The 13,091-nt window shown below is 39.0% G+C and overlaps 1 protein-coding gene across 6 annotated transcripts in view; it reads right to left on the bottom strand.

The window, feature by feature from the left end:
• Gramd1c (GRAM domain containing 1C) overlaps positions 1-13,091 on the bottom strand; it is an 85,329-nt gene that overhangs the window by 15,263 nt on the left and 56,975 nt on the right. For all 6 annotated transcript variants that reach the window (XM_087576605.1, XM_087576607.1, XM_087576606.1 and 3 more), the window contains one exon: positions 9,012-9,149. In XM_087576605.1, the coding sequence (XP_087432731.1) occupies positions 9,012-9,149 (138 nt within the window). The remainder of the gene's footprint in view (positions 1-9,011; positions 9,150-13,091) is intronic.

Genomic DNA, 13,091 nt, shown 5'->3' with positions numbered 1-13,091 from the left:
CTCATGATGGTGATAGAGGACCTTAAGGAGGACATAAATAACTCCCTTAAAGAAATATAGGACAACACATGTAAACAAGTAGAAGCTTCTAAAGAAGAAACACAAAAACCCCTTAAAGGATTACAGGAAAACACCACCAAACAGGTGAAGGTATTGAACAAAGCCAACCAGGATCTAAAAATGTAAATAGAAACAATAAAGAAATCACAAAGGGGGGTTGGGGATTTAGCTCAGTGGTAGAGTGCTTGCCTAGCAAGCGCAAGGCCCTGGGTTCAGTCCCCAGCTCCGAAAAAAAGAAAAAAAAAAAGAAAAGAGAAAAAGAAATCACAAAGGGAGACAATGCTGGAGATAGAAAACCTAAGAAGGAGATCTGGAGTCATAGATGTAAGTATCAACAACAGAATACAAGAGATAGAAGAGAGAATCTCAGGAGCAGAAGATATCATAGAAAACATCAACACCATCAAAGATAATGTAAAACGCAAAAAGCTCCTAGCCCAAAACATCCAGGAAATCCAGGACACAATGAGAAGACCAAACCTAAGGATAATAGGTATAGAAGAGAACAAAGATTCCCAACTTAAAGGGAAAGTAAATATCTTCAACAAAATTAGAGCAGAAAACTTCCCTAACCTAAAGAAAGAGATGTCCATAAACATACAAGAAGCCTACAGAACTCCAAACAGATTGGACCAGAAAAGAAATTCCTGCCATCATATAATAGTCAAAATATCAAATACACAAAACAAAGAAAGAATATTAAAAGCAGTAAGGGAAAAAGGTCAAGTAACATATAAAGGCAGACCTATCAGAATTACACCAGACTTTTCAATAGAGACTTTGAAAGCTAGAAGATCCTGAAGAGAACACAAATGCCAGCCTAGGCTACTATATTGAGAAAAACTCTCAATTACCATAGATGGAGAAAACAATATATTCCATGACAAAATCAAATTTACACAATATCTTTCCACAAATCCAGCCCTACATAGGATAATAAATGGAAAACTACAATTCAAGGAGGGAAAACTACACCCTAGAAAAAGCAAGAAAGTAAATCTTCTTTCAACAAACCCAAAAGAAGATAACCAGAAAAACATAATTCCACCTCTATCAACAAAAATAAGAGACAACAGTCACTATTCCTTAATATCTCTTAACATCAATGGACTCAATGCCCCAGTAAAAAGACATAGACTAACAGATTGGATACGTAAACAAGACCCAGCATTTTGCTGCATACAGGAAACACACCTCAGTGACAAAGGCAGACAATACCTAAGAGTAAAAGGCTGGGAAAAAATTTTCCGAGAAAATGGTCCCAAGAAATAAGCTGGAGTAGCCACTCTAATATCAAATAAAATCAATTTTCAACCAAAAGTTGCCAAAAAAAGATAAGGAAAGAATACTCATAAATGGAAAAATATACCAAATTGAACTCTCAATTCTGAACATCTGTGCTCCAAATGCAAGGGTACCTACACTCATAAAAGAAACTTTACTAAAGCTCAAAGCACACATTACACCACACACAATAATATTAGGAGACTTCAACATATCACTCTCATCAATGGACAGATCATGGAAACAGAAACTAAACAGAGACATAGTGAAACAGAATTTATGAGCCAAATGGATTTAACAGACATCTATAGAACATTTCATCTTAAAACAAAAGAATATAACTTCTTACCTTCTTCTTAGCACCTTATAGTACCTTATCAAAAATTGACCATATAATTGGTCACAAAACAGGCCTCAATAAATACAAGGAGATTGAAATAATCCTGTGCATCCTATCAGATCGCCATAAACTAAGGCTGGTCTTCAATAACAACAAAAATAACAGAAAGCCCACATACACATAGAAGCTAAACAATGCTCTACTCAATGACAACTTGGTCAAGGAAAAAATAAAGAAATTAAAGACCTTTTAGAATTTAATGAAAATGAAGGCACAACATATCCAAACTTATGGGATACAATGAAAGCAGTGCTAGGAGAAAAACTCATACCTCTGAGTGCCTCCAAAAAGAAACTGGAGAGAGTAAACATTATCAGCTTGACGGCACACCTAAAAGCTTTAGAACAAAAAGAAGCAAATACACCCAAGAGGATTAGACCTTAGGAAATAATCAAACCCAGAACTGAAATCAACCAAGTAGAAACAAAAAGAACTATACAAAGAATCAACAAAACCAGGAGCTTGTTCTTTGAGAAAATTAGCAAGATAGATAAACCCTTAGCCAGACTAACAGAGGGCACACAGACATTATCCAAATTAACAAAATCAGAAACAAAAAGGGAGACATAACAACGGAAACTGAGGAAATTCCAAAAAATTGTCAGATCCTACTACAAAAGCCTATACTCAACAAAACTGGAAAATCTGGATGAAATGGACAATTTTCTAGACAGATACTACGTACCAAAGTTAAATCAGGATCAGATAAACCATTTAAACAGTCCCATAGCCCCTAAAGAAATAGAAGCAGTCATTAAAAGTCTCCCACCCAAAAGAAGCCCAGGACCAGATGGGTTTAGTGCAGAATTCTATCAGATCTTCAAAGAAGATTTAATACCAATACTCTTCAAACTATTTCACAAAATAGAAACAGATGGAATAATACCTAATTCCTTCTATGTAACCACAATTACTCTTATACTAAGACCAAACAAAGGCCCTACAAAGAAAGAGAACTTCAGACCAATTTCACTCATGAATATTGATGCAAAAATACTCAATAAAATTCTCACAAACCGAATCCAAGAACACATCAAAACAATCATTCGCCTTGATCAAGTAGGCTTCATCCCTGGGATCCAATCAGGATACAGAAATCCATTATATAAACAAACTCAAGAAAAAAACCCACATGATCATTTCATTAGATGCTGAGAAAGCACTTGACAAAATTCAATACCCCTTCATGATAAAAGTCTTGGAAAGATCAGGAATTTAAGACCCATACCTAAACACAGTAAAAGCAATATACAGCAAACCAGTAGCCAACATCCAACTAAATGGAGAGAAATGTGAAGTAGTCCCACTAAAATCAGGGACTAGACAAGGCTACCCACTCTCTCCCTACCTATTCAAGTACTTTAAAGTTTGAGCCAAAGCAATTAGACAACAAAGTGAGGTCAAAGGGATACATATTAGAAAAGAAGAAGTAAAAATATCACTCTGTGCAGATGATATGATAGCACAATTAAGTGACTCCAAAAATTAGACCAGAGATCTCCAACAGCTGATAAACAACTTCAGCAAAGTGACTGGATATAAAATTAAACAAATCAGTAGCCTTCCTCTATTCAAAGGATAAACAGGCTGAGAAAGAAATTAGGGAAATGACACCCTTTACAATAGCCACAAATAATATAAAATGCTCTGGTGTGACTCTAACCAAGCAAGTGAAAGATCTGTATGACAAGACCTTCGAGTCTCTGAAGGAAGAAATTGAAGATCTCAGAAGATGGAACGATCTCCCATACTCATGGATTGGCAGGATTAAGATAGTAAAAATGGCGATCTTGTCAAAAGCAATGTACAGATTCAATCCAATCCCCATCAAAATTCCAACTCATTTCTTCATTGAATTAGAAAGAGAAATTTGCAAATTGATTTGGAAAAGCAAAAAACCCAGGATAGTAAAGTCTATTCTCAACAGTAAAAGAACTTCTAGGGGAATCACCATCCCTAACCTCAAGCTGTATTACAGAGCAATAGAGATAAAAACTGCATGATATTGGTACAGAGACAGACAGATAGACCAATGGAATAGAATTGAAGACCCAGAAAGGAACCCACACACCTATGGTTGCTTGATCTTTGACAAATGAACTAAAATTATCCAGTGGAAAAAAGACAGCATTTTCAACAAATGGTGCTGGTTCAACTGGAGGCCAGCATGTAGAAGAATGCAAATTGACCCATTCTTACCTTCTTGTACAAAGCGCAGGTCTAAGTGGATCAAAGACCTCCATATAAAACCAGATACACTCAAACTAATAGGAAAAAAAAAGTAGGGAAGAGCCTCAAATACATAGGCACAGGGGAAATTTTCCTCAACAAAACACCAATCGCTTCTGCTCTAAGATCAAGAATCAACAAATGGGACCTCATAAAATTACAAAGCTTCTGTAAGGCAAAGGACACTGTCAGTAGGACAAAATGGCAACCAACAGATTGGGAAAAGATCTTTACCAATCCTACATCCAACAGAGGGCTAATATCTAATATATACTAAGAACTCAAGAAATTAGACTCCAGAGAATCAAACAATCCTATTAAAAATGGGGTACAGAGGACATGTCTCCTGAGAGGCTCTGCCAGAGCCATACTGATACAGATGAGGATGGTTACAGCTAACCATTAGACTAAACAAGGAGAGCCCAGTGGAGGAGTTAGAGAAAAGACTGAAGGAGCTGAAGGGGTTTGCAACACCATAGGAAGAACAACAATATCAACCAACCAGACCCCACCAGAGCTCCCAGGGACTAAACCACCAACCAGTGAGAACACATAGAGGGACCCATGACTCCAGCCACATATGTAGCAGAGGATGGCATTGTCCTGCATCAATAGGAGGAGAAGTCCTTGGTACTGTGAAGGCTCATTTCCCCAGTGTAGGGGATTGCCAGGGCATTGAGGTTAGAGTGGGTGGGTGGGACTGGGAGCGTCCTCATAGAAGCATGTGGAGGCAGCAGGGGGTATGGGAGAGAGGAGAAAGGGGATAACATTTGAAATGTAAATACATAAAATATCCAAGAAAAATAAAAATTTAAAAAATACACATATCTCTTATCTACTTATTTCTAAATTATTAATATGTTTTTAGAAGACAAAATTAAAGGTCAATTCATCTGTAGACTCCATTTTAAATCCAAAACCTGTGGAAATGATGGAAATGGGACCATGCATGTAATACCAGCAACAGGGAGGCTACGGCAGGAAGATGGAGAGTATGAGGCTAGCCTGAACCATAGAAAAAGACCGTGTCTTGGAAAAAAGATACAAACACAACATTGGATATGCCATCACTAAAGAGAAAACGCTGAAAGACATTTGTCATTCAACAATGAGACTTTCACACCTGTGCGTATGGAGAAACCACGTCACAGATGTTATTGGTTGTCAGGTGACATAAGATTAGATCTCAGTTGCAATTCTCTTGTATCATGAGTAAGACACACTTCCCATAGAAACATAGCTTTAACCTCAGCAACATTTGTGAGAATCATTAGGCATGAAAGCCTCACGAACTCTGAAGATCCGACTACACCGTGAATACCGCCAACGTGAGTAGACACACACAAATGTTCATTCCCTGGGTTGAACTGCTACATCAGTCTTCTCATTGCTGGGGCCCGACTTTAATCCATCTCTCCTGTTGCTGAAGGGTTAGACTGAAGACAGAGCCATGTCTGTCCAGCTTTGTTTTTACAAGTAGGTGTACAGGTTTTTAAGGCAGGGTCAGAAAGCCTTTGACTACCTGTCAGAGCTTCGTAACTACATTTAAAAGGGCAACATCACACACAATAGAGTCTACCATTCAGAATGTGCTATAAATATTACATGTTTAGGCATTCATTTAAAAAAAAAAAGCTATATCCACTTAATTTCGAAGTACTTTTCAGGTTATTTGGTCCTATGTCACCATACTCCAGGGAAAAACAAGTGACCCACTGTTAACTGGAAACAGGTTCAAATGTTATCATTGAATACTGTTGCTAAAGTCCATACTATTAAATCAATTTCTGTCTCCCCATGCATGTTACACTGGGATTTTTACCACTTTACCAGCTAGGCCTACTGAATTATCATTTGTGAGAACATCCTCTGATTAATATAATATTGGGTAAGACAATAACAACAGAGAAAAGGATACATTGGTTTTTTTTTTTTTTTATGGTCCTAATGTTAAAAAAATAAAAAGACAGGAATTGCAGATACTTTAAGAATTCTTTGTTTTAGTAAACAATTTAAATTGGTGAAACTTCATATCAATTAGCTGACTGTTACATAAAATCAGAAGGAACAGTGTTGATCGTTCTGTGAAAAACCAGAGTCTCTACGCATCACTGATAAGATTACAAAATGGTACAATCATAGAATACAGAACTGGGTACGCCTCAAAAGAAAATACACAAAGTTACCTATGATGAAACAATCTGCCTTTAGACAACAAATAAGTACTGAAAGGAAATCAAAGTGAAGACAAGTAGATAGCCATATATTAGTGGCCTGGGTAGCATTTTTTTTTCACAGTAACTAAAAGCTATGTGTCATTAATGGATAAATGAACCCACAGAATATGATATTATATACACATATACAAAATATAATTCGCCTTTAAAAGATGCAGAATTCTGCTGTGGGTCTTCTCATGGATGGATGGATGGATTTGAAGACATTATGTTAAGTGGGAAACTTCTCAGTAAAAAACAAATGTTGTACACATTCATTTATACGGAGTAGCCCGATTTGTTAAATTCACAGTATAAAAGATGGAATGGTGGTTCCCCAGGAACTGGGGAGGGTCAGATGGAGAGTTTTCTTTTAAGGCTCAGAGTTTCTGTTTGTGTTGATGGAAAAGATCTGGAGATGCACGTGGTGATGGCTCTACAATGATGAGTGTACATAACGTCTCTGAACTGTTTGCTTCCTTTACAGCATGTACATTTCATTACAGTTTTAAAATCTGAGGAGAAGCCTAAGGGACGTAAATATGGATGTTATCATACGACTCGTGAAGCTTCTCTGAAGGTTTACATTTATCTAAATGAAAAAATATTCTAAATTGAGTTTTTAATTACGAGTAATGGCATGCAACTGTAAATAGAAATTAAAGAGACTGCCAACTTAAAAGTTCCTTATTAAAATAAATTAGATCCATGGGGCTGGGAAATGACTCAGGAGATGTCTTAGTTATTTCTGCTGCTGTGATAAAATACCATGACCCAAAGCCCCTGGCCACATGCCTCCTCCAGCAAGACTACGCCTCCTAAAAGTTTTCACAAGCTCTGCAAAGGGCGACACCAACTGAAGTTTTCAAGTGCTGATGGGGGACATTGTTCACTAGACCAGGACAGCAGTTACCAGCTTGACACCAACCCTGCCAATCCAAGTTTGACTCTCTGACCCCACACGGTGGAAGTTGTCCTTCTTACAAGTTGTCCTCTGACCTCCACACATGTGTGTGTCATACACACACACACGCGCACACACACACACACAGTAGAAATAAAAGAAGAAAGACCACATTGATTACTGGGTAGCGGGTTCTAAGAATAGCAGTATGGTTTAAGGTCAGGAACAATGATCTTTTAGAGACCTCTTGACTCATTCTAGGTCTACCCTGTAATGTTACCATAACTGTTCGGGCTTTGAATAAGCCAGAAGCCTTTGCTTCCTAAAGTTATTTATGACACCATCGAGTGGATATAACCAACCATACTGAGGCCAGATAGATACTAGATAGCAGGACTAGTTGTGTGCAAAAAGCACACTTTACTTCCTACCAATTTGTAATAACCTGTGGTGCTTTATAATAACTATAAAAGAGGCATTGCATCATCGACAACCACTGGGTAGCAAATACTCCAGGAATCACACCTAACTCTTCACAGGGATGCAGTTCCCCAGACAGAAATCAATCACAAAGTACAATCCGATTCAGAAGAGATACAGTCAAATATGAGCCACTGAGCAGGGGGCAACTTACATCTCCTAGATATTTCATATTTTTAACAGAAAACAGTAAAATTCTTAAAGCCGTGAAACTCATGAAATAATCACGAAATCTCTTATCAACAGAATCCCTTTGCTACCCTGCTGGGAATAAGAACATTCAGCTTTGGACCTGGAGTCCATGTTGATATCTTATCAGTGGATATGTGCTTATGCTGTTGTGAAAGTCTCAGACAACCTAATGGTTAACAAAATCCTCGGGTTACAGAACTGATTTGCTGACCATGTGAAATGGCTTACCTTGTACAAATGTCTACGGCTACTGCATTCTAACGTGATGCGGTTGACTCCCAAAGTTAACAAAGTATCTGGATATATATTCACTTTAAAACTTACTAAAAACTAATTTGAGATATTTAACAATATGGAACTTTTATCACATGAGCAGTGAAATTGTTCTGGGAGTGTGATCAGCTCCCTATATAAAACTACGTTTTCGTTATATTATAGGTACTTGGCACACAGCTCTGTTGATTTCACCAGGGATGCACACGTGGGCACTGCTATTCAGGCTAATACGTAAAACTTAATCGACATTCAAAGGCAGTCCAGGCTTCACCCGTCTAACCCTCTACAACAGCAGTGAACACATGGACTTCCATGTCTCTGCCAAGATATCACCGTGTGCACACTTTGTGTCTAGCTTCGTTCGCTTAACACTGTGTCTGTGAGGTTAACTCATAAGCAGCAGGAGCTCACCGTTGCTTGCATTGTTGTACGGGGCTCTTTAGAGGAAAACAGCAATTTGCTAGTCTACTACTGATGGGTGCTTGAGATCATAAATGTTGCTGCTGTAGGCCCAGTGAGCAGCTTTCAGGGTGCACACGCACCCAACTCTGAAGACTGTGAACCTCACAGAGTAAGGACCATGTCTAGAATCAGCTGCGATAGATACTATCAGGCCACTTGGCCAGGGGGTTACTTCAGTTGACACTCTACCTGCATCCACGTGTCACATAATGCAGTCCTTTCCACACAATAGGTTTCAACTAGACTAAATGGGTACATTAATGAATTACTGCAGGTTTTTTAGGGTATAAATCTTATACCTTTTAAATAGCACTTACCTAATTAAACAATTATTTTGGTCACATGTGAATTTAACCAAACATTTAAATCCCAGTTTTAAAGTCAACACCTTAAAATCAAATTGTGTCTAACCCCCACCCCAACCCCTCCGCCCCCAAGACACTATCAAGTTTCAACTCTCCAAGGAAAATCCTCCCCAATTTGTTATTAGTAAGAACAGAGGACCAACCTATTATGTTTCTAGAATTAGTAAATCTCTGCATAAAGTGTGAGCTGGTGAAGAGCAATTCAAACATTCTCTCAGCACTGATGTGAAAAACTCGGTTGATATAGAGTCTTCCTTGAAGATCTTTCTCGGGAATATTTTCTAGAAAAAAAACAAAAAACAAAAAACAAAACACAAACCAGAGGAGAAGAAATTAAGGAAAGATAATTTCAACACTTCAGGGGAAAGACTTGTTTTGTTTGGGTCTTGATACAAAACAGTTTTTAAATATGATTATCCTACTTCAGAAATCTAAAACTACAAATCGGAAACATTTATGTTCAACATAAACATAAGTACTTGGCTAAACCAGATCATAATTTTCAATTGTTAAAACACACACACGCACATAAACACTTAGCTGGAATAATATCGAACTCCTGTAAGATACCACGGAAATCAATGTTTCGTGTGTGATAAAAAGAAATATCTACCAGAGCCATTTCAAGACATGCCACTGAATACATTCAGGAAATGAGTCTCCGGAGGTTCTATTTGCTGTGTGACTAACACATTGATCTGAATGAGCTCACTTGGTTTACTGTGGCTGTCCCAGGTAGGGATCACTGTACTCATAGTGTATTCTCAGTACCCTACCTTAAAGTGGAAATAGCAACTTGTAGGATGTCATACAGGTGAGGGTGTGTACAGGATAGAACGAGGCCTGTCACTGGATGAGAAGGAAGGATGGGCGAGGGAAAAATTTGAGGGGGGGGGAGGAGACTGGAATGGAGATGGCAGAGTAGCCTCGGGGAGAACATGGACGCCGACATTAAGATCCCACTCTGTGTATTTACAGCTTTTTATGAATGTTCTTAAGGGATGGATTGTACAGGGCTTTGCATGTGTAGGTGGGCAATTATATCTTATCAATTGGATCAGAGGTTATTGTGTTGTGTGTTCTTAATATGCAGATTTAAGAGTTAAGAGCCGGTGCAGTGGCTGGTCTAGGCCACCACGGAGTTGGGATGTGTGCTTCTGGCAAGATATCTACCAGACATCTTGGGGCACTGTGGTGCCGGATCCAGAGGGGGTAGAAGACTGCCATTTTTATAATTTTACAACAACAACTACTCCTCCTGGAAAGTATTCTTCAAAGCTGAGTAATGTCCAGTGGAACAGAACTTGCTCCCCCTGGGAACCTGATGGCTAAGCACCTGCTGAGCACTATCGCAGCAGATGAACTAAAGTCACCTCTGATGTCCCTGGGAAACAGCGCAGGAGCCCGTGTTCCCATACATGTCAGACACCGCTAACCGTCTTCCAGTACTGACGCCTCTCAGCCTTCCACAGTCCTTTGGAAGAGCGACATTATCTATCATCTTCCTCTACAGAGGAGGAACGTGTGACATGGAGAGAATTACCAAGATGTCAAGGTCAGGAGTGACTGCTCTGGAATTTGAATCCACTCAAGCACACGAAAAAGTACCCTTCATTTTACATTGCCCAAAAGAGTTTAACTGAAAAGTCTACAGAGAGAGAGAGAGAGAGAGAGAGAGAGAGAGAGAGAGAGAGAGAGAGAGAAACAAAGAGAGAGAGAAAAGAAAAAAGGAAGAACAGAGCATGGTGTGTAACAGAAATAGTGGAAACAACCCAACACAAACTTTTAAATGATTTAATGACAAAGGACAGTGACTAGTCATTATTTCAAGGTTTACTTTCTACTGATACACCATGAAAAACCATGCCACAAGCTCCAAACCTCAGAAACCAAGCTCCAAGGGTGACATGGGAACAAGTGTGCTTTAACCAAAGAGAATGGTCTGCAAACCAGAAGAGCAGGACTCTGCCCCGACCATGATGGCTTTCCCTCTCATTACTGATTTGTGTGTAAAGAACCACACAGATACTGATTTACCCTCTTCTTGTAAAAAACACTATTTATAGGCAAAATGATTCACTGAGATTTCAAAGGGCTCCTCCAGCGTAGAAATTGCCGCTGAAATTAGACAATTAGCTACGGTTCTGTAAGATAGCCTCCCTGCCAGGCTTGGGGAAAAGCTTTCTCTGACACAGAAGTATTGTATGTTCATGATAAAAAGCAATAACTCAGGGACTGGAAAGATGGCTCTGAGGTGGTTAAGAGCACTGACTGCTCTTCCAGAGGTCCTGAGTTCAATTCCCAGCAACCACATGGTGGCTCACAACCATCTGTAATGGGATCCGATGCCCTCTTCTGGTGTGTCTGAAGACAGCTACGGTATACTCACATACATAAAATAAAAAATTAAAATATAACTCAAATATTCATACGGAAGCAAACAACTATAGATTTTGGTAGAATTTCTGCAGGAAATTCTTCCTACACAAGGATCCAACCCAATCTCTTTAGTCTGCTCTAATCCCTGGCACCTTCTCACTTTTTACGTTTCTTTGTTATGCTTCTGAACCCTGGATTCCAGAGAGCTATTCAGGTCATTTTACACAATGGCCTTCAGTATGGGCTGGCCTGCATTCTTCACGGATAAACTAGAATAGTGGTTGTGGGTAAGGGTGAGGTGCTCTTGGCTCTTATGAATGGTTCAGTCACAACAACACTGAGCACACAGGGCTCCCTAAGGAGGCTGGCTTTTACCTTAGGGGGTTTGGGGGGCATATGTCCCAGAAAAGACTAACTCACACTGTAAACAGCAGTGACTGAGAGTTTCTTTCTCTCCCACACCCCCAATACCTGTTGAGATTCTGTTTGTTTGTTTTCTTGGTGTCGCCGTGCTAACAGGGATAACATGGAATCTCAATGTAATTATTTTTGGTTGGTTGGGTAGGGGGTGGGGGTTGTGTGTTTTTTGAGACAGAGCTTCATATAGCCGGCCTCGAACGTGCCTGTGGGGACGAGGATCTAGTTTCCCCAAAGAGCTAAAAATGCTGAAGACTTTTATTTGTATTTATTGGCCATTGGTCCTTTTTTATTTGAAAAGTGGTTTTCGGTTCATTTGCCCAATTATAAACTGAATCACTTGCTCTTTGACTGTTTAATTTTTAAATATTTTCTGGATATTAATCCCTGTTTGATATGGTACAGACATTACTCCCTTTTTGTAGATGTCTTGTCACTCTATTGATTTTCTTTTGCTGTACAAATTTTTAACAATTGAGTGCAATAAGTACCAAGCTCAGCTGATATTTTCTCGATACCTAGAAGGAGCCACCTCTTTCAAGAAACCCTGGGATTACAACTTTTCAAAAGTGAGCTTCTTATTCATATTGAAAATGGAAAGATTACATGTATGTACATTCTTCAATGTAATATTTTCATGCTTCTCCTAAGCCCCATTAGGTGATAGATACTGAATTATGACTGATAAAAGTGCAATTTGCTATATCAGTATCAGAAATTAATAATATATTCTGCATGGGGATTTGTCGAAGGAAATAAATAAATGAAATAAATCATTCCTGCTTTGGATTTCTCATTTATGAAATTCTTGACATTTCAATTCTCTCCAAACAGCACCATCGATAATACAGCTACAGCACAGTACATTGGCAGGTGGTATTTTCAAATGCAGAAAAGACACTGCTCAACTCAGAAGCACAGTACTATTGTCAATAGAGAAAAAATATTCTGCTTAAAAAATATCATCTTGGGGGGTTGGGGATTTAGCTCAGTGGTAGAGCGCTTGCCTAGGAAGCGCAAGGCCCTGGGTTCGGTCCCCAGCTCTGAAAAAAAGAACCAAAAAAAAAAATATATATATATATATATCGTCTTGGGGCTGGAGAGGAGGTTGCTCTCCCAGAGGACCCAGGTTTGGATCCCAGCACCCACACTGGACAGCTCACAACCCCTATAACTCCAGCTCCAGGAGATTCAAGGACTTCCTACCTCTGTGGGCACCAGCAGTACACACACACACACACACACACACACACACACACACACGCACGCACACACACATGCACAAACACACAAATGCACATAATGTCAAACAATTTTTTGAAGTATAAGTTTGAAAGTGGCCGGTAGAAATATTTCAGAATGAGGTGGATGAATATAGGAATATAGGGGAAATACAATAACATGAAACTTAAATATATACACTGCCT

This window comes from Rattus norvegicus, chromosome 11 (assembly GCF_021556685.1).
Source record: "Rattus norvegicus strain SHRSP/BbbUtx chromosome 11, alternate assembly SHRSP_T2T, whole genome shotgun sequence".
Classification (NCBI taxonomy): Eukaryota; Metazoa; Chordata; class Mammalia; order Rodentia; family Muridae; genus Rattus; species Rattus norvegicus.
This window is presented reverse-complemented; position numbering and strand designations above follow the sequence as displayed.